Source organism: Bombus huntii, chromosome 3, assembly GCF_024542735.1.
Source record: "Bombus huntii isolate Logan2020A chromosome 3, iyBomHunt1.1, whole genome shotgun sequence".
Taxonomy (NCBI): Eukaryota; Metazoa; Arthropoda; class Insecta; order Hymenoptera; family Apidae; genus Bombus; species Bombus huntii.
The window spans coordinates 1,469,135-1,493,127 of NC_066240.1; the positions used below are offsets into that span (position 1 = coordinate 1,469,135).

At 38.6% G+C, this 23,993-nt stretch overlaps 3 protein-coding genes and 1 long non-coding RNA gene across 10 annotated transcripts in view; 2 read left to right on the plus strand and 2 right to left on the minus strand.

The window, feature by feature from the left end:
- LOC126864191 (one cut domain family member 2-like) overlaps positions 1-12,399 on the plus strand; it is an 86,409-nt gene extending 74,010 nt beyond the window's left edge. For 2 of the 4 annotated variants that reach the window (XM_050615247.1, XM_050615248.1), the window contains one exon: positions 3,069-12,399. In XM_050615247.1, coding sequence (XP_050471204.1) covers positions 3,069-3,278 — 210 coding nt within the window. In that variant the 3' untranslated portion in view covers positions 3,279-12,399. The remainder of the gene's footprint in view (positions 1-3,068) is intronic. The other 2 variants (XM_050615250.1, XM_050615251.1) reach the window with 1 other exon arrangement.
- A 334-nt stretch (positions 12,400-12,733) lies between these two features.
- LOC126864192 (glutaryl-CoA dehydrogenase, mitochondrial) lies at positions 12,734-17,106 on the minus strand. 2 transcript variants are annotated; one of them, XM_050615253.1, is made up of 8 exons: positions 16,321-17,104; positions 16,127-16,159; positions 14,781-15,149; positions 14,347-14,476; positions 13,943-14,168; positions 13,330-13,559; positions 12,977-13,137; positions 12,734-12,877 (listed from the first exon to the last, which is right to left on the minus strand). In XM_050615253.1, exons 1-8 carry the CDS (start codon positions 16,391-16,393, stop codon positions 12,810-12,812), a joined length of 1,290 nt encoding a protein of 429 aa, XP_050471210.1. In that variant the 5' UTR covers positions 16,394-17,104; the 3' UTR covers positions 12,734-12,809. The 2 variants fall into 2 exon arrangements, with proteins under 2 accessions (XP_050471210.1, XP_050471209.1); XM_050615252.1 differs by having other exon boundaries at positions 16,127-17,106.
- LOC126864194 (uncharacterized) lies at positions 16,048-21,553 on the plus strand. The gene is made up of 3 exons (XR_007689092.1): positions 16,048-16,162; positions 19,380-19,533; positions 20,905-21,553. It is a non-coding gene; the product is annotated as an uncharacterized LOC126864194 (long non-coding RNA).
- LOC126864193 (caveolin-3-like) lies at positions 16,834-20,988 on the minus strand. Of its 3 annotated transcripts, none has more exons than XM_050615255.1 (3): positions 19,018-19,194; positions 17,924-18,103; positions 16,834-17,320 (listed from the first exon to the last, which is right to left on the minus strand). In XM_050615255.1, the coding sequence occupies exons 1-3, from the start codon at positions 19,171-19,173 to the stop codon at positions 17,123-17,125; spliced, it is 534 nt and encodes a 177-aa protein (XP_050471212.1). In that variant the 5' UTR covers positions 19,174-19,194; the 3' UTR covers positions 16,834-17,122. The 3 variants fall into 3 exon arrangements, 2 of the variants coding, with proteins under 2 accessions (XP_050471212.1, XP_050471211.1); XR_007689091.1 differs by adding an exon at positions 20,849-20,988 and having other exon boundaries at positions 17,179-18,103; positions 19,018-19,106; XM_050615254.1 differs by having other exon boundaries at positions 17,178-18,103; positions 19,018-19,237.
- Positions 21,554-23,993: the final 2,440 nt, after the last annotated feature.

The following is a 23,993-nucleotide window of genomic DNA, read 5'->3' on the forward strand; positions in this document are numbered from 1 at the left end:
TTTACCACCATGTTTGCGTATGATCACGTGTATTAAGTATAATTATTAGTTAATAGATAAGTATATTTATAAGTTTGAATGGAATCGTTGATTCCGTCGTTTCATTCGAAACGGAATCGACGCTATTAAATTCTATTGCTCCCGTTCCAAACGAATGCCGAAACCCTCGTGGAATAAACACACGAAACGATTAACCCCGATTAATCCCTCTTCGGCGAAAACGAGGCATCCTGTCCCCAAAAATCCTGGCACGCGAGACTCAATCAAACGACTCAACCTTCTTCATTAAATTATCGTCCCCGCTTCGCTCCCCTCGCGCTATTTCCTTTCTATAGCCATTAAAGAAGAGGGGGAGAGGGTTAAGTCGACACGAGGGAGCAGGCTTGTAATTCGTGTTGGATCGAGCATCCTAATTTGATCGGTTTTACCAGGCTAAACGATTGCACTTCGCACATAACGCGTTAATTATTGCGTTCTGCTGCACGCGCATCGGGCCATCGGTTTGTAATAATTGTTCCTTCGAGCAATCGATACTCTCCCTCCTTCTCTCTCTCTCTCTCTCTCTCTCTCTCTTTCTCTCTCTCTCGGTACTCCGTTCGTGTTATTGATCGACCTACGTCGAGTAAGAAACGTCGCATGGGAAGAAAGCGTACCAGCCCGTTTACCACATGTACAGAAATGTTTACCATTCGTCGAGTCCGTGATCAGGCCGCGGATTTCTTGTTTGATTCTTCCGGTTCCGGCATCGTGGCCCGCTTTGCGGAACAAAAATAAGTACCGACTGGGAGACAGCGTTTGACTTCTCAATTCAGAGTGGAGAATTGTAGGTTGAGATGCGCCGAGAGAAGGGAAGGGATGAATATTAATTTAGCGGAGGAAGAAGTCAAAGAAAAAAGGGGAGTGCTTCGAGCACAAAGGTTCCTATTTGATGCGTTTCTTCGGCGAAAGATTCGTCGAGGACGTAGCACGGAGTGCTCCAGCTTTTTCTATCGATATTTATTTATAAGATTCGGCTTTTTCCAAGTTCGAAGCGAGCTTCGAGAAACGACGGCGGCGAATTCTTTTATCGGGAACTATCTTTGTTTTAACGATTATCGTTAAGTTTGAATTAGCACTAGGTTCGTTCAAACGATTGGATAGCGGGTTATCTAAGCTATTATAGAATAGTTAGCCTTATTATGGGTTTGCTAGAAATTTATAGGATTTTAGAGACCGAAAGTCACTCTTAGATCATTGACGAATCTCAGCAGCTGCAACGAATATTCATTGATCCGGAGACTGTTCCATTAATAACGTGCTTTGCAGTCTGATTTATTAATCGATCAGTTCAAATTCTTAAATCTGGTTGATTCCTTAAAATACGTACACTCATCTAAAATAGTCAAAATAGATTCTTTAATCTAGTAAGCCGATCGTATCGTTCGTAAGTCGATTGGGATTATCTCGACGATGCATGATCTTTTGACCCTTGGTTCATTTATTCATGCATCGAGAATATTCAAGAAAGTTAGCTTTTCGATCACCAATGAATAAATTATATTAGAGGAGAAATATATATGTCGGAGATGAAAGAACACCGGAGCCTTTGGAATTTTGGATAATCCCGCAACATTGTAACCTAGAGTCTACTATAGCTGTAATTGAACAATTGTAGTTATTCAATCCGATTGTAATCGTTCGAGAGTTGTGATAATGAGCTTGGGCTCGAGGCGACAGTCAGTCGCCGAACGTAGCCGCGGTCACGGGATGAACGCTTTGTCTAACAAAGGCATGGAATAATTCTATAGCTCTCCTTAAAAAGGAAATAGTTGTAACACTCGACAGTAAACATTCCAACGGTCTCTGTCCCGTAGCTCGCCACACGCAGACCCTATTCTTCGAGTAAGATGATTGCCAGATGTCGATGCGTCTCCGCAGTACATGTTCAGCTAGCTCGAGGGCCCGTTATAAATCTTAAGATTTAGTCAACTAAAGTCCTTCAAACAGACAAACAGTCTTTGTCCCAACTACGGGAAAATAGGGGAGACCTATTTTTCAACGAGCGGCGTCTCCCACTAGCAACTTTCCCTCGAGGGCGGCTAGCATCTTTTTCTAACCACCGATATGGAGATTGACCAATTAGCAGCAACGCCAATTTCCCTTACTTTCTGAACGAAGGCTTTTCTCGACGAATCCGATGATCTCGTGTCCTTAGACTCACCCCAATATAGTTTTCCTCTGTGGCATCATCGGCACGGGAAAGTCATTCTCGCTCGCGATCTCATGGATGAAAGGAGTAACCCTTTACGACCAGTGAATATTACGCGTCCGACTTAGATTTTGTGAGTACGTTCATCTATCATCCCGTCGATCGCGGATTCGTTATTGAACCTAGGATCATTGTCATTAGTTTCTCGAGTACCTAACTACCACGGTTACTTGTCCGGTTCTATAATAATCGTATTTGCACTAGTCAATGTCTTCTCTATTGCATAACGACAACGTGTAACCCAAACGAAGTTTCGTTTCACGCCCCTAACCCTAATTCTAATGTAAACCCGACATATATATTTATATCTATTATTTCTTGAACTCTGTATGTCGCGTGGTTGTGGTACATAAACATACAATAATAATTGTATCGCAATATTCGTCCATTTTTAATTATTTTAAATCGCATCGATTACCGGGGTCAGTAACGAATGGTACAATGGGTTTTTGTTACTGTAAACGTGAGGGGCAGTGACGAACCTTCAGTTTTTCAGAACCATCCAAAACGTCTGCTCGTAAATACACTTTACATTAACTATACTACTAGCTTGTATATCATTCGTTTGTTTTTATCGTGCAGTGAAATATTTTAATAACTCAAAATGTAATTACTGCAAAGTATGCAAAGTGAAGTAGTGGGCATAATATTTATCAGATGGAACAAATATCTATTCAGACTACGTTTCCTTTTGTTAGTTCTTTAATACGTTCGTAAAAAACCCGTATCTTCTTAAACGTTTTCAGTTGAATAACGATAAAATTAACAGAATACATATTTCACGTCAAACTATCTACTCACGAATACCGACGCATTTCAGGAGACCAAGAGGCCGTCGAAAGAGATGCAGGTGACAATCGCTAGACAACTGGGCCTGGAGCCGACGACGGTCGGGAACTTCTTCATGAACGCTCGACGCCGCTCCATGGACAAATGGAAGGACGAGGACCCGAAGACCGTCGCAGTTGAGGAGGGACAGCTATCACCGACGATAGGTATCGTGCAACGGGAACCAAGCGACGTTTTGTGACATACGTCCGACCACGAGGAGTACCAGGACGAGTCGCCCGAGGAAGATCTGTCCTTCTCGTAAGGGCGGCGATCTCTTAACGCGACGCGACGTTCGCGATATCACTCGAGACGCTCGACTGACCTGGAACGTCAGTTTTCAACAATCTCCGAATTGTTCGGGCCGCTCGCCTGCTAGAAGACTCGTTTCGACGACGTAGCGGGGACCGTAGGCCCGATTAGATGAATTTTCGGAAGGCGGCCCTTCGTACCGCGCAACCTAGCTAAATACACACATGATTACGTTCGAAGAATTCGACGAATTCTCGAACGCGTAGAATGGAAAAGCATTTACATCGCAGAATTTTGTCAGACACAATGTGCGTAGAACTGTGGAATATTTAAGTCCGAGAGAGGTCGTAGATTGAGCGAAAAGCAAGCAACATAGAACGTAGAGTTTTTGTGAGAATAATTATTCGATCGCTTCAATTTGTAGTGAGCGGATCGATCGTTTGACTCATTGAGGACTAAGTAGTGAAATAAAGCAGGAAAATTTCAAATGACATTATTGAAAAACGTACGTAAAGTAATTCGTATATTTTTTTATTGACATACAGGAAATATAATAAAAACGTTACAAAAGCACATCATACGAACCAGAGACATAAAATCAATATCCGTCATTCAAACGAAACAATTTTATTATGAGGTCATAAATATCTCAATCTCTTCAAAATCCACAAAATTATAGAATGTAAGTAGAAGACATAATAACGAAGAAAGTATGGAGCAAACGTTTTGAAAATTCTCTTTCGCAACCATAATTAAAAAAAAAAAACAGGATTTAATAACATAAATTGATCTATTGAAAAACAAATTTGCAAGTATTTATTATTATTATTAACACTACATTGGTCTTCAATGGGTTAAACGGAATACGTATAATAGTGAAATATTTAGGTTCGAGAAATTTCAGAAACGATGAATATCGTAAGGAACGTGGAACACGGAGTTTTCGTGAGGATAATTATTCGATCGAATCGGTTCGCGATAATCGATTACGTTTAATGTGTTCGAACTTTCATAATCTGGCGTCGATCGGGGCGCGATATTTTCAAGCATTTTAAGAAAAGAGGGGGGAAAGAAGCAAGCAGGTTTGAGAGCTGCTGAGGAATCGTGCACACTGGCGTCATTATCTTATAGCCAAGCTCCGGGAAGCACGGTCACTGTGATAATTTTTTAACGACAGAAACGGGTGGCAGCCTTGTTCGTGAATATTGCAGTTCAACCTCGCTACGTCCCGCGAAATGACGCATATTTCCCTCAATGTTCGAAACACCGTTTGCAACTCGATTAATTTTTCAAAATTCTATCGTTGATCCACGAAACTCTGATTGTACATTCAAGAAAGAGAAGAAAGAAAAGAAAAGAGGAAGAAATTATTGCAGAAAACCACGTTCCAGGGTGTGAAATCGAGCATCGTGGAGTCGCGTCGAAAGAAATCGTATGGATTATCGATCTTTAATGGCGAGAACGTTCTCTCCCTATTCGTTTCGCTCGAACGATTTGATTTTCGTTCGAGAGTCTGATTCTCCGGGAACTTGGTGCCATAATTTGCCATATTAGAATAAGATATCTCGATTCAGAGCATTTTCTAGTCCACGCGTGTTGGCATGGTCTTCGACGGATCGGCCAATTCTTTTATCTAGTCAAAATTGCAAGAAGTGAGCCTCAAGTTCTCCCGAAGAACACGTGTTCGAGGTTGTCAGCCTTCCTCGAGAATCAGAGCTGAATTCTGGCGCGTTCAACTCCTCATACCCTTGTGAAGTTTATTCCTACCCTAGCGTATTTAGATACTCGTTGTTTTTCCATTGAGGGTTGAACGCGTTGATCCTTTATGAATTAAGAAATACCACACGCAGATCGTGTTAGCATTTGTTTGATCATTTCGAAGAACAGGGTGCAGGTAATTCCCCGTGCCATGTTTCATACGAGATAAAAGAAATCGCGAAGGATTTCGGAGAATATGTTCAGAAAAAGTCTATAGTTTATATTTAAAAGGAAGAAGAAAGAACCTTTTTAATGATCTAGGAAGACTCTCATAACTTTGTACGTCGCTGTTTTGAACCATCCTTGCAAAGATAGAGAAGCTATTCTTTTCGATCTTCTCACCGACAAGAAATAAAGCTCCGTATAACCAAACCTCCGTTCTCAAAGATTCCTAAATATTTTTATTCTCAAAACGGCGACGTCTGTAACCTCGAATAGTGTTCGAAAATTTTCAGAAAAGCGGAAAAATGTAGAATTGAATAGAAAGGGAGAGAGAGAATCGTGCGAAGGATCGATGATCAAAAAGGGTGAATCAGGACTCGTCGTGTCCTCGTTGGTCGCTAAAGGAATACACATCGAACCCATGAAATTTACCGAAACAAAAAAAAATGGACGCGAAAGAACAGCTTCGTTTCTTAATACACGCTCACATTAATCCACACCTACACACATACATATATAGACACTATAACACTGAGACACCGAAACTAATTTAATGCGAGATAAAAAAAAAAAGGAGAATAACAAATGTGGCATCGTGTCGAGGGTGCACGTGCCAAGTGATATATTCTACGTACGTTAAATGAACATTGTATATCAGAGTGGACGCTGTTTTGTGCGAATCGGCGAAGAAGAGGAGTAGACGGAACACGGGAGCTGATCGTTCATGAGAACTAGCGGTCTCGATATTCCACGACATGCGAAATCGCAGGGATGCGGATGAATGTGGCGCGCGCGCGCGCGTGCGTGTGTGAAATAGAGTGAACTACAAAGACAAGAGATAAACGAGTAAGAGAGAGAGAGAGAGAGAGAGAGCGAGAGAGAGAGAGAATGAGAGAGAAATTGAAAAATAGAGAGAGAGAGAGAGAGAGAGAGAGAAACTTTGCGTACCGCACCAGATACCGTACTGCAATTGTGCTGTGCTATTGTACATAGTAGTGAGTGGGAAAGAGCGAGAGAGACTTTCGCGATTCAGGAAGGCGGTGATGGAAGAGGAATGAAGAGGAACCAAGTTCCAGGGCGGAAGAGGCTAGTTTTCGCGTTTTCCGATTGCACGCCAGCCATTCCTCTTATTTTGCGTTTAATGGAGGTTTGGTTAACTGCGTGTGATTTTGCCATGTGATTTTGTAGGGATCCATTGCAAGAAACGTTGCATCCTTTTTGCTTCGCGAGATTTTTAAAATCCTCGAGACAGTGGGAAATTGTACGAAAATTTGTTTAATGATATTTAAGGGTTGGAAAGGAAAAAGGGTAATATATTTAGTACTCTAATTAAATCGAGTGTGCAACGATTCGTGTGCAAAGATTCCACCGCGTAATAAACGATTCTGTACTAGTCTATACAACTATTTCTTGATTAACAGCGTGCGAATTGTAGCGAAATTAGAAAAAAGCGACATCTTGCCCCACGTTCTTTCGGTTCCTCGTGATCGACGTTCAATTTCTTTACCGTTTCCATAGAGAAAGCTTCGACCCTGGTCAGCATGCAACGAAACGAGGAAAAGCGAATGATAGAATGCTACAGGGATCTGGAAATAGGGTTGATCGTTAATGAGTCACCGCGTATGACGGAAAGGCGAGAGTTCTAGAAAACTAATCGTACCAAAAAATGAAAAAATAACACAGATAAAATAAGAAGAAACGGAAGCGTGCGTCGCGGCCGTCGATTATAAGATCATATATAGTACAAAGTAAACATATATTATTGTAATAACGGTTTAATTAACTATAAGGGGAGCGTCGCTGTTTCACAAACCAACTCTGAAGAATGTTGCGCGAAATCGTGATACACGTGGACGAACGTTTGATTCTCCTGGTTTCGATCAAGTGCTATTGTCTTTGGTAGCGTGTGCGCATCATCAGGCGTTGAAAGACCAGGATGATTGCGAAGGTTACAGTGGATAGGAGCGTCGAATTCTCATGGAAGTTTCCTCGTCCGCCACGATTTGTCGGACGTGACCACGACACCGCGATCGAAATTCTTGAGGTAGAAGAATGTTGAAAGAGAAGGTATTCGCGCGAACGATGCGTCAAAATTTATGAAATAAAACGTGATTAGATATTGTTGAATGTGAGCAGAACTGGAAATGTCGTTCGAGAGACTTGGTTCGATGCTAAGAATCCTGAATTACGAAAAATATTGATTCAATTCATACAGTAGACAATAAGATACTATTTATAAATGCTAAGGATGAGACAGAAATTATGTAAATGATGTGGTTTTACGAAATTGAAATTATGGACTTGATTAGATGAACAAAAACAGAGGCACATTTGTAACTACTGTTACAACTGTTAACATGTATTAAAAATAAGGAAAATGTAAAAGCAGGAATTTTAAGAAATGGAAAATTCTGAACCAGCAATAGTCGATTTAATAGTAAACATAAAAAAACAACCATCTTAGGAAAGAAACCAGAGATCGAAGGATTACAGAGGATTAGGAACCAACTTTCTAGGCACGAATTCACAAAGAATACCTCACAAAGAAGCAGCTACCAATATCGATCTTAAAGTGTCATGAAATCCAGTATAAACCCAGAATTGTAAAGAAATGGTGTCGCATCGTTGAAATAAAAGAACATTCGCGTAGTTCGAGAACTCGGAAATGGAGGCGATGAGGAAAGTAACCGGAAGCGGAGGAGAGGAAATCGCAATTGTAAGATTGTTGTGGCTCACTCGGGGGTGATATATGTAGGAAAATTTTAGGGACACGGATGGGGATCACGGGAAGGGGGTGAAAGAAAGTGATAAGGCAACTGTCTGTACGATAAATCTGTAAATACGAGTTTAATTGCGGTTATTAATTAATTGTACTCGCAATTGCGAACAATGAACATTATTACTATTATTATTATTATTATTATTATTATCACGAGAATCATCATTGGCATTACCATTATCATCTTCGTCACTGTCATTATTATTGCTATTACTATTATCATAATTATTATAATTATTTATATTACTTTCATTCCTATTATTACTATTGCGATTTTTATCACTGTAACGAGAGACAGATATAATTGATTATTAATATAAATGTATTGTAAACGCATTCTTTGTTGAACAAGATGTGTGTTAAAGGGAAAGGGAAGGCGTGAGAATGAGAGCGAGACTGAGAGAGATGAGAGAGAGAGAGAGAGAGAGAGGGAGGTTTCAATTAACTTAGAAAGAGAAACTATTCGACTTTCCGAACGAAGAGAGCTGACGTGTCGTTAAGAAAGAGAAGAAAGAAAAAAAAGACGTCGCGTTTAAATCAGAAAACGACTAAAAACAACGGGAAAATTCAAGAATGGGGAGAGTGGGCTAGCGAAAGGGTGGGTTATCGTAGGAAAATGGGATATCGATGGAGACACACAAACGCTAAGGTTACATAGGCGCGAAATAAAATGAAGAACAAGAAGTTAATAAAAAAAATACAGAACCTGCTAAACGTAAAGCAAGAATATAGTATATAATTATATATATACTATACATAAAAATATAAATATATATAAATATATAAATATAAATATGAATATAAATATAAATATAAATGAATGATATATTATATATATATAAATATATATATATATATAAATGCCATTTTCAGGCAGCCGGGGTTAGTTAGGAGCGGGGTGGGGTGGGGATGGGCTTCGGGGAGGGATGTATAATTTAATACAGAGAAAAAGACCCTAGCAATGGAGGAAGCTCGATCGTCGGTCGATCCACGGTTTCGATCGATCGACGATTGTCGTACGCATTAAGTCGCGACAAGAGCGAGCCGCGGAACGACACACGGAGAAAGAACACAAAAGGGGGTGAGAAACAATACGAGCATGAGACGAAGATAAATGTCTGTGAATCAATGATCTATTTATGTAACGCGTTCGCGGTGCGTAATACCTCGTCTCGAATCGACGATCGACGGCGGAAACGAGTGGCAAGAAAGAGAATAAAAGAAAATGGTGGCATCACATGTAAACACGTAAATGTAAACATGTAAAAGAAGAGAGAAAACCAAACGAGATCGCTGAATGACTATAACGCGGACTATAGGGGGAAGAATTACTTAGACGAGCATTAGCGACCCTTCGAACGAACGAAAGGTTTAGGGAGCGATGAAACGGAACAGGAGGTGGCGCGTATGAAGCTCGAGACGTAGGCGAATGAACATATTATATATAAATATAAATATATAAATATATAAATATATATATTAAAAGGCAGAAATAATAATAACGATAAGGAAGGGAATAAGAAAAAGAAAATGACAACCGTAGAGACTAAGAGAATCTATTTCGGGTCCGTGTGTGTATACGCGTTTTTTTATATTGCAACGACGCAAGTCGGGCGCGCGAGTTTTAAATCGATAGAAAAGAAAGGACGAAAGGGGAAAGAAAGAGGAGGAGGGAGGGAAGTTAGAGGAAGATGGAGGAGGGTGAAAGAATAGAACGAGCGTAGCCGTAAAAAGTTAGTCCTTGGACAGGGGTGGAATTGTTTTGGGGATTGACGTTGGACAAATGTTAAGTAATATATTATATTATTATATAGTACGCGTCAAGATGACGAATGGTTCAGGGAGGGGGCTGGTTTTTGCTCTTTACTCGACTAGTATTCGCTCCATCGAACGAGACTCCCTTTTTTCTAGAATAATTTTTCTCGTTACGTTCTCTTGTGTTTATTGTTTTTTCGAAATCTCTTTAACGCTGTTTTGCATGACTTTATTTATGTATTATTATTTATTATTATTTAAATATTACTTTATGTATAACATAATTTATCACTGATCGATTATTTTACAAAAATTCAAACTATAATACTCTATCGTTATGGTATTAATGAAAATATAATCTACTTCGATTAATTTCATAATCATTTCAGTCTTCATATAATACATATCCTGCAGATTAGAACGATGTCAATTGACGTACTATTTAATTATCGTAAACGACGCTATACTTATAAATATCGACAAAATCTAAGAAAAAGAAATCTCCTGATCACGTTAAAGGAATATCAATTCAGAGTAATATTAACAATTAGTCGATCCTATTAATCATCGCGACATCTTATCTCTAATCTCCATGAGCCAATTATAGTATGAGTAGCGAGCAAACCGGAGAGCAGAAACGTAAAATCTAGGGATGAAGTCCGAGGACTTGTGGCCGCGTTTCAAAGCCGTTCATGAACTATTTATCTGTTGATCGGAGCTGAGAATTGTGGGCGAATGGTCGGGGATAAGACACATAACACCATCAGTAAAAGCGAAAAAAAAAATGAAGTCTAGAGAAGAAGGTATGAATGGGATAAAGAGAACAGGTGAACGGTTCGTACGACAATAAGGTATCGATTAGTTAATCAGAGATGAAATAATGTAAAATACAAGTGCAAAAGCAAGTATACATTATTATATTTATTATAATACGAGGGTTCATCGTGTCGGTATCCGGGTTAGGGAGGGGAACGGGGGTTTGATTCGAGAATTCGAAAAGCAGGGAATATATTCGAAATCGTAGAACGAACGTATTCTCTTGTTCAGTGGAAAATTGAGAGGGAAAGTTTGAAAGGACAGAAGGAAAAGAGAAAGATGAGGGAAGAATGACGCGACGGAGGAGGGGATTTTCACGGGGCGAGGCTCCTTTTTAGAGTTTTTAAACGCGAAAATGCACTGCGCTGTGAGAAAACGTATCGCTACGTACGGTCGCGGAACGTTTGTTGAGGAGGGAAAAGAGTGGCGACCAGACGCGTAGCTGCACGATTAGTGAAATGATCGATGGGAAAGTGGAGAGATAAGGAAAAGAAGAAACGGAAGAGACGAAAGGTGTGTAGAAAGTAGCTGGAACGAGGGGATCGAGGGTTTATCGATCCTCGATCCCTCGCTTTAGCGGCGTCCTTTCCTTTTTTCTCGCTGACGAAAGGACGACCGGCTGGATCGATGACCGCGGATCGATTTCGATCGCCGCGTGAACATACCAAAGGATCGTAGATTTTACGCGAGTAAAGATGAAAAAAAACATTATTTATTGTTTACACTTATGTATTCATTAGTGAATGACACACAGACACACGTACACACGAATACACGAATACGGAATGAATGCAGAGTGAATGCGTGAGTGAAACATAATCAGAGCCTGGTTCATGAATCTGATCAAGAACATCGGTGTGTCGTTGATTTTGCAAAAAATTTTCGAAATAACGGAAACGAATGTGTGAATAAATGAGAGAGACAAAGAGAGAGAGAGAGAGAGAGAGAGAGAGAGGGTGTGTGTGTGCGCGTGTGTGTGTGTAAGAGAGAGAAAGAGAGAAAGAGAAAGAGGTAATTTGTAAATGATGGAATCGAAGTTTCCCGTAGGATCGTGTGGATCGATCCGTCGGGGGGATCGACGAGAGGCTAGTTTTTTCTTGTAAGTGACCAGTTTGTTAGCATCCGCTCGTCGATCGACCGATCCAGAGATCGAGAATCCAACGGAATCGATGCTACCATAATTGTTAACCAAACTTGCGAAACGTTCGATCTTTTCATTTGCTATTGATTAATAAATATAGAGAAGATAGACGAAAGAAATAGCAGACAACGCGAAAAAGGGGGGGGGGGAATGGAGATCGAACGATCGAGCGGGAAATTCGATTGCAGCATGCGAAAACGTGTAACTATGTAATAGAGACACACAAGTTTTGGCGGGTCGGAGGGCGATTGTAAACTACTGTAAACTACGATGTTACTACGTTTTACCAAGAGCTTATTGTAGTCGAGAACCATTTAAAGAGAAAAAGAGAAAAGTACCGTACACACAGTGATACAGGGACATAAGTACACGCATACACAGACATAGAAGGATGGGAAAAAATGGAGGAAAGAGGTAAAAAAACCATATATCGAGGCGAGAGTCAAACCAATCCAAACCAAACCAAATAAACCAAAACAAACAAGATAATGATAAAAAACACAAAAAAAAAATAAAAAAAATGGTAATTGAGTGTAGCACGAAAAAGAAACTTCTTTACACTTTTGCACGAGACGTGTGTTGTACTTAAATTAATTATCATTGACATATGTAATTAACGTTTTATTACTTAGCAATTAAACTTAATTTATTTATGATTAATCGGAGTCGCTTGTGTTGTGGCACGCCCTTGTTGAATAACCGATCTTTAGGTGAAGCTCGTTTGTTGTTTTACGCTCCCTTTTGACTATCGAACAGAAGAACGAGGAGGATGAATAATGTGCAATTCGATAGCGTCGAAATAAAAATTAAGAGAAACCTAAAACCAAACTTCACTAAAACAATTCGAATCATCTTCGATCTTTTAAGTTCTTTTTATTAACTCAATCGTCCTCTGTTTCGTTTCATTTTCTTTCTCTTTTTTTAATAATCCTTTTCGTCCTTGTTCTTTTACCAAATTTTATCAAAAAAAATTGTTATTAAAACATCAAATATGTAATTTGTATAAAAAGAGTGTAATTATATAATGAATGAACATTTTTTTGGTTGATTCACTGTTCTGGATTCACTGTTCACGCAGAGAAGGCTTGTATACCAGTAATAGCTTTGCCAAGTATCAAAGCATGAATATCGCTCGTACCTACGACAAACGGTGTTAAACAATAGCCTTTTATCCTTTGTCAAAGGATCTAATATTATACAAATATTACTTTCAAATAGTCCTCTCTCCTTTACATACCTTCGTAGGTAATAACGCTTTCTAAATTTATTACATGTCTAATAACATGATACTCGTCCGATATTCCATTGCCACCTAACATCTCTCTGGCAACTCTCGCGATTTCCAGGGACTTCGTAGCAGAATTCTTCTTTATCATAGAGATCATTTCCGGTGTCGCTCTAGCATACAAAATTATATTTATAAAAATATAGTCAAGCGATCTAACGCTAATTAATTGACAGACATCTTCACTTTTCTTCTAAACTAATAATTTATTCGTTAATTATGTATCAGCGACCTGATCTGCACTCTACCAATTGACGTTCAGTATTTGCACCCTGTTTGATGAAAAATTATCACACAGCCCTTACTTGCCCTCGTCCTTCAACCTGCCCACCCTCAGGCAAGCCTGAAGACTGAACGCGATGTCACACATCATGTCAGCCAGTTTTTTTTGCACTAATTGGTTAGCAGCTAGCGGCCTGTTAAATTGCTTCCTTTCCAGAGTATACGATCTGACGATGTTCAAGCAGGTTTCGGCAGCACCCAAAGCTCCCCACCCGATTCCGTATCGAGCGTTGTTCAGACAAACGAACGGTCCCTATAGGAATATTTCTTCATAAGCGATGTCTACGCCTTAAGCCGATTTCTTTTTATCCTATATAATATCAAAATAGAGATAGCCTCTATTTTTGCTTGACGAGGTTAACATATTTTTCTCGTTTCTAACACTTTACATTCTCCTATATAAGAATTAAACTTAATGACTCAATCCAAACTGATTCAGTCGATATTTCGAAAACTACTGAGATAAATTTAATCGTTGACCCAGTAATTTATAGCGTAGGTAGTAATTTATAGAGTATTTCTCTATTTTATCTTTCATATTCATTGTGGTATGTTCATTTGTGTATCACTCGCGATGCATATGTATTATAAAAGTGTAAATTCTTCTTTACTGATATCTTCTTCTGTCAGACTTACTTTGAGACCCTGGGTATTTGGAAGTAGATTCTCTGCAGGCACCTCCACGTTGTCCATCAGGATCATACCAGTGACGGAAGCTCTTAACGAGAATTTGCCTTCGATTTTTGGAGTAGACAGTCGGCCCTTCTCGTTGCCCTTCCTCTCCACGATGAACCCCCTAATGACACCATCCTCGCATTTGGCCCAGATGATTAGTATATCGGCGATCGGAGAGTTTGTAATCCTAAATTTAACGAAATCAATTAAGAAGAATGCTTCTAAACGTTTGGAAATCGGTTTTCTAGCGAACAGCGCCTCTCTTGTATCGCAATAAAATTTATTAATTTTGTTTTTGAAAAGGAACTGAAAACATATGGAAATTCAGTTCTAGATTATTCTGCGAAAAATTGATCAGAACTGACCATGTTTTACTTCCATTAAGTTTGTAGACCTTCCTATCGGAATCATAAGTTGCCTTGGTCTCCATGGAGCCTGGATCGCTTCCATGATTGGGTTCGGTTAACCCGAAACAACCGATGAATTCACCAGACACTGAAATTAATCGCGAAAGTCGACTATTTCATTGGAGAAGACACTTCTGTTTACGGCATCTCAATAATCATAGATACTCTTCTCGATCATAGAAAGAAGTAGACAATCAAGAAACGAAAGATTTTTCACATCCTCGCACTCTCAGCAGCATCCGTCATTATTGTCCGCTATTATTATTGTCCATCATTATTCCTATGAAATATTCTTTCCATTCAGAACCCACAAAGCAGCAGTTTTCATCATTCATCATCGCTCCTTTTCCATACTTAATCTTAATTTTTTTATTCCTTAATCTCAAACATACCCAATTTTGGCAAAAACCGTTGCTTCTGCGCCTCATCCCCATGCTCATAAATAGCGCCAGCAACCAAAGAAGATTGTACCGACAGAGCAGATCTATATCCGCTATCCACAGCCTCGACTTCCTTTGTTAGGAGACCATAGGCTACGGAGGAAACGCCAGCCGCGCCGTACCCTTTCATAGTACAGCCCAGTGCGCCCAATTCACCCATTTCCCTTATGATCTCTTTGTGAAAGATTTCCTTGCGATTTGCCTCGAGTACACGGGGCAAAAGTTTCTCACGGCAATAAGATCGAAACTGATCTCTCACCAGAATCTCATCTTGCGTGAGCTGAGATTCGAGATCGAATGGATCTTCCCAATTGAAAGTGGCTGTTTTGTTTTATGAAAAATAGTAATGAAAATTAAACTTAACTTGAATCGTTTACAATTTCAAATTATTATACAGGGTGATTGGTAACTGGTGGTACAAGCGGAAAGGGGGCGATTCTACGCGAAAAAAGAAGTCGAAAATATAGAATAAACTTTTTTTTTAATTTTTCTTTTTTTTTTAATTTTTCCATCGTGATAAAGTGCAGGCGTACCGAGCGAAAATTCAAAGTCGATTTTCTCAAAAACAAAGCCTCAAACGAAAAATTTTTGTTCTATATTTTCCACTTCCTTTTTCGCACAGAATCACCCCCTTTCCGCTTGTACCACCAGTTACCAACCACCCTGTATAAGATAGTAAACTTTTCGATAGATTAAGAGCGTTAACTCTTTTATTTACAAATCTAACATCTTTTCCCATTTGGATAAATAATGTTTTGAATTTCTTCATTTTCTTAAAGTTTTATATATCGTATCGAATATGTCCGACAAAATTTGAATTTTTCATGAAGTTTTCGTGAGCAGGAACTTTGAGAGAAAAAAGTTTTACGATTTTACATTTTTCTCGATACTGTCTTCAGACCTGTCTGCAACGAATTTTTGAAATTTTGATCGAATATTTTGCATAATGTATTTTGCAACGTAGCATAGATGTTTTTTGATGACTTAATTAATAAAAAATGTTCTACATTTTATTGACGATTCTAGTTTATCAATTAAAGGATGTTTTTTTTATTGTGAACTTCTTGTTTGAATATGAATTCGAGTTATTGTTTCTATTTTCAAACGTATTTTCTTATGTTTAGTAGATATTTTTTTCCATACATATTTCCGTCGGACAACATGGTATCTCTATTTCCGACGCGTGCTGCCACCTGGCAACTAACTACAAAATTTCCAAACTGCAAGAGCGACCGACGAGACATGAATAAAAGTAAAAGCAAAGTGAAAATGGCAAAATAATGAAAAAGAAGACTTACGCTTTCCTTTGACTGCAAACGACACTGAAATTTCTGGTAAGTTGAATCGTTTATTAAGAATAATAACAGTAAGTAACACAAACGATATATGTGATAATGAATAGAACATTTCCATTGAAGATAAAATTGTAGATAATTATCTTCCCTCACTGTCACAGGCGTAATTGTACTTGCATAAAATAAACGAAGGATACGTCTCGAAGGAGTTGCACCAGAAAATCGACAGCATCTTGATAAAAATAAAAAGCTTCGCGCGAAGCCTGCCATATTCCTAGTCGACTCAGAGAAAACTAACTTGTTGACCTCAGCGGAGTAGCTTGAACTAATAACCTTATCTCTGAGATTAACTCGACCTTAAAGATACCAGATACCAAATTAATCACATACATCCTTCGCTTTTGTTCGTTCTGTTAAATTTTTTATCGAAACGTTGTTTACTAATATAAAATAACAATAACAAGCTGATTTGTAATCTTGATAATATGATTAGCAAGAATGGCCACCGCTGTTTGGCGGGAAATTTAAATTTAAAATTGACGTAACCGTGAAAATTTCTCAATACGAATTTTAAAGTTTTGAAAAAATATGATTTTATTATTTATAATCGACAACGAACAATTTCTCGCACAGATTAAAAAGAAATTCGGTTCTGAAATGGCTAAACAATTGATTTGATTGTTGATTGATTGATTGACTTCCAACAGGTGTTCTTCATAGAGTATATTTTATTTATAAAACTTTATAACAATAGATATATAGATCTAATGATCAAATATTAACGAGAATCGCGCTACTGACAATTCTACACCGTAAACGATTAAAACTGCGATCACGAAGTGGAAACATGAGAAACGATTCCAGGTTGGAAAACGAACGAACGTACGTTAAGAGAAGCGATTTGTTTCGTGGAATGTTTTATGCTGATTGTTGCTGATTGATTTAAAAGGCACTTCGATGATTTGTGAATGCAAAACTTTATCGTTTTATGATCCGATTTTATACAACGAGAATATCGTCTTTTTGTGCTAAACCATCCGGTAACTTCTGATTGTACACACGAATATTGTGAAACAGATAGCCTAGGGATTCCATAATTGGTTTCACGATGGCGTGTGTCACAGCACTGAGAAAATTCCTCGTCGCCGCGCAGCTGATCTTCCAAACGCGGAGGCATGGCGCCAGACACCATATATGCTGAAAATTTCCTTCTATTAATCTCTTTTCTTGCAACTAAATATTATTTTTATAATTTAGTGGCAAATTGTTAGTGACAAGCGGGCAATAATACAAATTATCAAAATATATATTCCCGTTCATAAGCATTAGAATACTTACAAAACATAAGATATGTACATCCAAAACATCGTTAAAAACACCATTAAAATCTTATTTACCCTTTACACATTCCAATATCTCTACTCATCAACTGACAAATTAAAAACCGAATTGTGGAAAGAAATTTTCGATTGCCTTGTACATTTATCGTGATTAAAAAATAATAGTTTTCATGCTCCGTACATTAATGTATTGATATATTAAGTATCGTATAAACGTGTGCTTGAAAAAAAAAGAACGAAACTTCTAAGAAATGTTTATACAAAATAATATAGAAAGAAAGAAATTCTTCCACTGGAAGTCGATAGTAAAGCGACGACCTACATTTCCAATAGGCTGAGAAACAAAAATAATCGTAAGCATCGCGATAATGTTCGTATAATGGTTGTATCGTGTAGGGAGGCTAAGAACGGTGGGTAGCACTGATCGATCAGAAAATAGAGAAAAAGGTCGACGACTCACCTGAAACGCGAGGCAGGCAAACGTAAAACCGAAGCAAAGGGCGAGTAAAGGAGATATGAGGACCGAGAGAAACACGTAACAGCAGCTTCTGGACAACCGGAAGCAGTGACCGCTTAGACGCCACGCGCACTCCGGACTGCGTATTCCTTCCGGTTCCCCGATCACATCATCCCACATCACCTGTATTATAACAATAATCGTCACAATTAATGTTTTCTTAACGACATATATCCCAAATTTTAAGCTAGAATTCATTTTGCTGCCTTTCTGCCTTTTTCACTTTTCCCTACTTTCTACTGCTTCGTTCATTTAGAATTCGTTGAACGATATTTTTAAAAGTTCTACAGTAAGTCGAGATGTTCTACGAACTACGACAAGCAGCTTTTTTTAAATGCCAAGGTCACTGTATGTATACGTACTTCCCCGTACTCAAGTTCGCGTGTTTAATTCGTAATCACGACACTTATCTCGATAAAAAAAAACGTATTCTTTTCGTAAATAAATTATCAGGTCTTTCTATCTTTCTTCTCTTTCGATTCTCCAATACGACACTCATAAATAAACTAACCTTTTAACCCTAAAACTTAAAGCACCCTAACAAGAGCAATTACAGTCCGTTTATTTTAACTTATCCGAAAATAAATAGTTCATATAATAGAAGTTCACCAATTTTCTCTATTATTCGTTAGTTTTCGTTCGCATAATAAGCCTAAATTTATACGCGAGAAAAATTTGTAATGAAACATTTATAATTTGATTTTTGTAGCTATACCGGGAATCTTTATGAGTCATTTATGCGACGTTTAATGGTGCAAAAATGCGCAGAATGCGCGGATACGATATGCAAAAGTATAAAAATTATTTAAATATTTAGCGGGTAAAGTAGTGTCTATTTAAAATCTATTTCTTTAGTAAATAAAATGCTGACAATTTATTTGTAAATATCACTAGTAAATAAGAAACAAAAATTTTGAATAAAAATGCAAGAATTTCTTCCAGTGTTTTATTCCCCAATCTTTCTGCCACAGAACCAATATAAATAACACGATAAGAATGAAAGAACCATAATAAATGACGTTTTATCAACAACGTACCTGAAGGTGTTTGTTCAAGCTGTTAGGGTCCCGGTCCTCCAGCTCGGTATTGCTATCGTCCTCGTTGGAGGACTCTGCCTTCTCCATCCCTGGAAAGTGGAAATTGCGACACGTTGGCAGGGAACACTTGAACACGCGCCTGAAACTCGCTAGCATCCTGTCTTTTGCAAGTTTATTTCAGGATTCGTGAGTTCAGGATCAACGTTGACTTCACGCGGTGTTCCAGGTTGCTGGTCGAGTAGTCGTGGTCAAGTGCGTCGCCATCGCGAAAACACTACGCGCCATCGCGGAAAACCACCGTCCGGCCGATCCATAAGACGCCATTGATCTACCGCGCGTTAAATAATACAATGTGCTTCCAGAGACGGAGAGTCAATGCCAGGATCGTCGGTCTTGAGCACACTCGAGGGACTTGTTGCAGCCTCGACACGATCCCTCGAGAACGTGCACGTTTTGGATGGACGTTACGGGTCGGCAGTTTCCTCAACGTCATAATATCTACTCTACTGCGACCCGGTACGTTTACGCGACTCGATAATTTACGTTGCTCGCGTTTCCCACTTTCTTAAACAGGGGTGGCGCGGTTGGAGTGGGTGGCTCGAGGAAGTTGACAGTAAAAGGTTCTCAGGAAAGTTTCCACGATAGAAGTTATGGCTATTGACATTCTCCGAGTGATTCGGCGAATACCAGCAGGAATTGGAAGTTGAACAAATTTTCAAGAATAATAAACAGCATAACCCTCTATGTCCAGAATTATATGATTTCTATCTTTTACTGTTACTTTGGTTTTACTTCTAGACTGTTTTAATAACATGTATGCTAAGCATATACAGGGTGGTTGGTAACTGGCGGTACAAGCGGAAAGGGGGTGATTCTACGCGAAAAGGAATTCGAAAATATAGAATAAAAATTTTTTTTTAATTTTTTTTTAAATCTACAGTGAGATCTGTTATAACGAGACGTGATAAAGTGCACGCGTACCGAGCGAAAATTCAAAGTCGATTTTCTCGAAAACAAAGCCTCAAACGAAAAATTTTTATTCTATATTTTCCACTTCTTTTTTCGCGTAGAATACCCCCTTTCCGCTTGTACCACCAGTTACCAACCACCCTGTATATCTTTTACGTTTATCAGCTTGTAAAAACATACGTTAGGTACAAATACTTTTATATTCTTCAGGACATATTATTAGCAGTTAGGGTCCCTAAAAATAATATTTTTAAGGAAATTTCGATACCAAAGCGTATTCAGTTCAAAGCAATGTTTTTTTATAAAAACGACAATTTGGACTTTAGGGTATCATCAAGACGTAAAGGGTAAACGATTTCAACTTTTGCATACTATGAATTGGAAACTAATACAAACTACGAAGAATTTTTAATGAAATATAGAAGTAACGAAAAGTCATTCGTAGCTATCGATCGCTAACTTCCGATTGTCACGAAGATCGCCGCAAACTATTAATTATGCAGCGAGCTTCTGATTCCGTGTATTGAACACCTGCTCGTTCGTTTCATTCCATTTATCCTACATTATGTACATTTATCGTAACTTTGTTTCCCACCCTTCGACATTTCTGAATGATGGAAAGATATAGTACTGTGTAAATTAAATATTCTCGCCATGATTGAACATAACAAGAATATTTACCAGCTTTAATTAACATTTGGAGAATATAAACTTCAAACTAAATAATCAATATATTAATATTAATATTAATTCACCAATCGTTTGTATTAACAATTGTAATAATTATTCCTAACTCCTTTTTCATCGTAACAGTTCGTTGGTTCAGTGTACTTGGCTGAAAGTGGGTGGATGTATTACTCACTGGACTCCCCGTTTGCAACTCGTGATCCCCTTATCTTGTTTGATTGTCTTTTCCAGCAGGTTCACCAGACTGCAACTCTCCCTCTTTCTCGTTCACACCGCTGTCTTGCTCCTCACGATCGTGCAGGTGCGAGGATAATCCGCGACGTAGCGGCCGGACAACGGTCAGCGCGGCTGCGCCAGCCGTTTCAACCCTCTCTGCGTCGCGCGACTCATCGTGCAACCACCCCGACGAAACGAAAGTGAATGGCCCGTAGCGTGTACGATCAAAACGCGACACCGCGTTCGATAAAAGGGACTATTGGGGAAGAAATGTCCCGCGTATAAATTATTCAAGATGGATTACTTGTTTCTTTCTCTTCATAATAATGGATGTTGTCATTTTGAGTATTTTCAATGGCATTTTTTCTTCACGACGCATACTGAGATATTTGCATCGATATGCCGGAAAGAATTATTTTTGTACGCAAATCATATTGAATTGAAGTGAATTTTTATTTTCGTACAGGATAAACAGATGAAATAACTACCTAATAAAAAATGTAGCTATATCTTGAAATCACATTATACTTATCTATAATAAGTATTAACTTATTATAAATAATTAGCCATGTCACTGCGCCACGCCAGAAAAATTACTGAAAATTCTCAATGCGAGAATTGATTGTAAATTTTAATAAATAAAAAAAAATCTTGAAATCACTAATTTTGTGTACACCGTTGTATACGTTATATCCTTGAAGACAATTTTTATGTTTCACTAGATCGTGTAACAAGTTCATTCGCGTATAATCCATTTCATAATCCATTTCCAATCAGCAACACGTGTCTTCTTTTATTTTATTATCCTTTGCTTCACAGAAAGATTGCAAACGAAATGTAAAAGTTAAAAATTGCGAATATATATTTGTTACTGTATATCGTATATACATATCATGGTTGTTTCGATTTCATTTCCTATTTCTTTCTTTTCCTTTTTATTGGCTGTATTGATTTTTAAAGATCGCTACATGCGAAGCGCCTGTGGATTGAAACAATAAATACTTACGTGGACGATCATTGATATCGAAACGTATGTTCTCATATGGCACGCATGGTTATTTCAAGAAAAATCTTTTGGGAGCACTTAAGCCCTTCTTGTTAAAAATGTTTTCAGTTCTGCTTATTCATTAGCGGGTAAAACGTGTTACGTACGTCGATTACGATAATTCTTCTGTACAGTTATGTAATATTGATAAAAAATGTAATTCTCGCCGAGCATGTTTGTCGCTCTCAGAGATAAAACCTTATATAAATAATGTTGCTCAATAATGATACAAGTTCTTCGATAAGAAAACGAAATGTTACCGCATCGAAGGGAGTCCCGTATACGGCGACAGATGGAGCAAGAATGAACTCAAGAATAAACTTACCGATCGTGTAAACACTCTGATCTACGAATAATGCAAGTAGAAATAATGGAAATGAGCTTGTTCCATTCTGAATTCTGTCTTTCACCTTTATTATCAACTAACACCTACACTTTCTTAATCCCAAACGAACAATTTTTGTGATTAAAAATTCAAGGAATTTTTCGTAAAATGGAGATTTCATCGGCTCCAGGTTAAATGAAATTTAATCCTGAAGTACGCAACTTCATTTCGACGATGGAATATCTCATGTAATCGCGTGCCATCGGACTTGTAATATATTTTATAAAATTTCATGCAACTGAAATTAAGTTGAGTTTAATTCTAGAACACAGATCCTGCAGGTGGACCGATCTTTCCAAAGGGACTGAAAGAAAGAAGAAAAATAAATTGTCTGGGTGGCGAAGATCCGAAAGAAGCGACAACGATGCGAGAGACGTGGTAGAAACGAAAGGAATGAGGACGATGATGGAAGAGAAGGAACGACAGGGAACGAATGAAAAGAGCGACCGGATGCAAGAGCGTCTGCTGGAGATAAAGATAGCTCGCGTTTTCTTGTTGCACCGCCCGTCTCATAAACGTCATCTTCCTATTACCGAGTTCCACGTAAACGCATAAGAAAGTCCTTTGATGCTCAGCCACTTCTCAAAGGACTCCGTTCAGCAGGAATTCTCCATGGATTCGGTTCGGTTCGAACCGAAAAATCCTCGAGCGAAAAACAGTTCTCGTTAATCGGATTCTGACGGGATCTTTCAATCGACTGTGAAAGCGTCTTCGTTGGTTTTGGGAAATTCCACTTCCCCGAACACCGATGAGTCTCGGATTGTGAACACGTTAACGAAGATGTAAATGGACGAATTGTCGTGCTTGTGAAACGAAGGATGAAGTCGAAATTGAAGTTGAATATCGCTTGATACATTCGCCGTTATTAATGTACATGTTGCATTATCCAAAACTATAAGTATTTTTATAACATAAAATCATTTTTACTTTTATTCCCGTGCATTGTGTCACGATTAATTGCACGAAAATTTTTAAGTTAACGAGCATATATTCTTCTCATTGACAGAACCAGCGTTAATTCGTATACCGAAAACGCTTTTAGTTTCGAGAATATTAACGAGGAAGTTAACTCTTGAAATTCGCTTTTTTCGTTTGTATACTTCTCATACTTTATACTTATTCTTTGTTACTGGAACCTTCATTTTCATATCCTTGCGTCTTCCTTATTGCCGCAATTTTCCTTCATAACGTCTGTACGCTGACCTTTTTATCGTTGGAATTCATTATTTGCTGTCCTTACGTTATTAGCAAAGCCGAAACTCTTCTCATTCCGCGAATAGTCGAATCGAAAATTTATTTGTTGCCCTTGCATGCAATTCAATTTAATACTACATCAAAATGGAAGAAGCAAGCAGTTGGATCGAACGAAAGAGGACAGTTCTACGAACGAGTGTCCTCGCCCTCTACGCTGCCCCCACTTGTTCCGGACACTTTGCGGAATGCTGGCCTGGAATGTCCATTATAATGGCACGCGACGTCCATTCATACATACATCCGTGGCTGTCATTCGCAGAGACGCGATCGCTTTGTCTCGCGTTTTGACGTCCGCGCCGCGTGACAGATTGAAGATCGATGCGACAATGGCCCGATATTTCCATTATCCGTTAACCTGTCCCAGCTAATTCCATTGTACCTGTTCGCCGGCGACAGAGTGTACTGCCACACGCTTTCGTT

Excerpts from the sequence above, each read along its gene's own strand:
- LOC126864192 (XM_050615252.1), bottom strand. The coding sequence starts at position 16,241 with ATGGAAATGTTCTATTCATTATCACATATATCGTTTGTGTTACTTACT. Across the intron at positions 14,169-14,346 it reads CTTAATGGAAGTAAAACATG|GATTACAAACTCTCCGATCG; the intron begins GTCAGTTCTGAT and ends CGTTAAATTTAG. Across the intron at positions 12,878-12,976 it reads AAGCGTTATTACCTACGAAG|GTACGAGCGATATTCATGCT; the intron begins GTATGTAAAGGA and ends CGTTTGTCGTAG.
- LOC126864193 (XM_050615254.1), bottom strand. The coding sequence starts at position 19,173 with ATGCTAGCGAGTTTCAGGCGCGTGTTCAAGTGTTCCCTGCCAACGTGT. Across the intron at positions 18,104-19,017 it reads GCTTGAACAAACACCTTCAG|GTGATGTGGGATGATGTGAT; the intron begins GTACGTTGTTGA and ends GTTATAATACAG.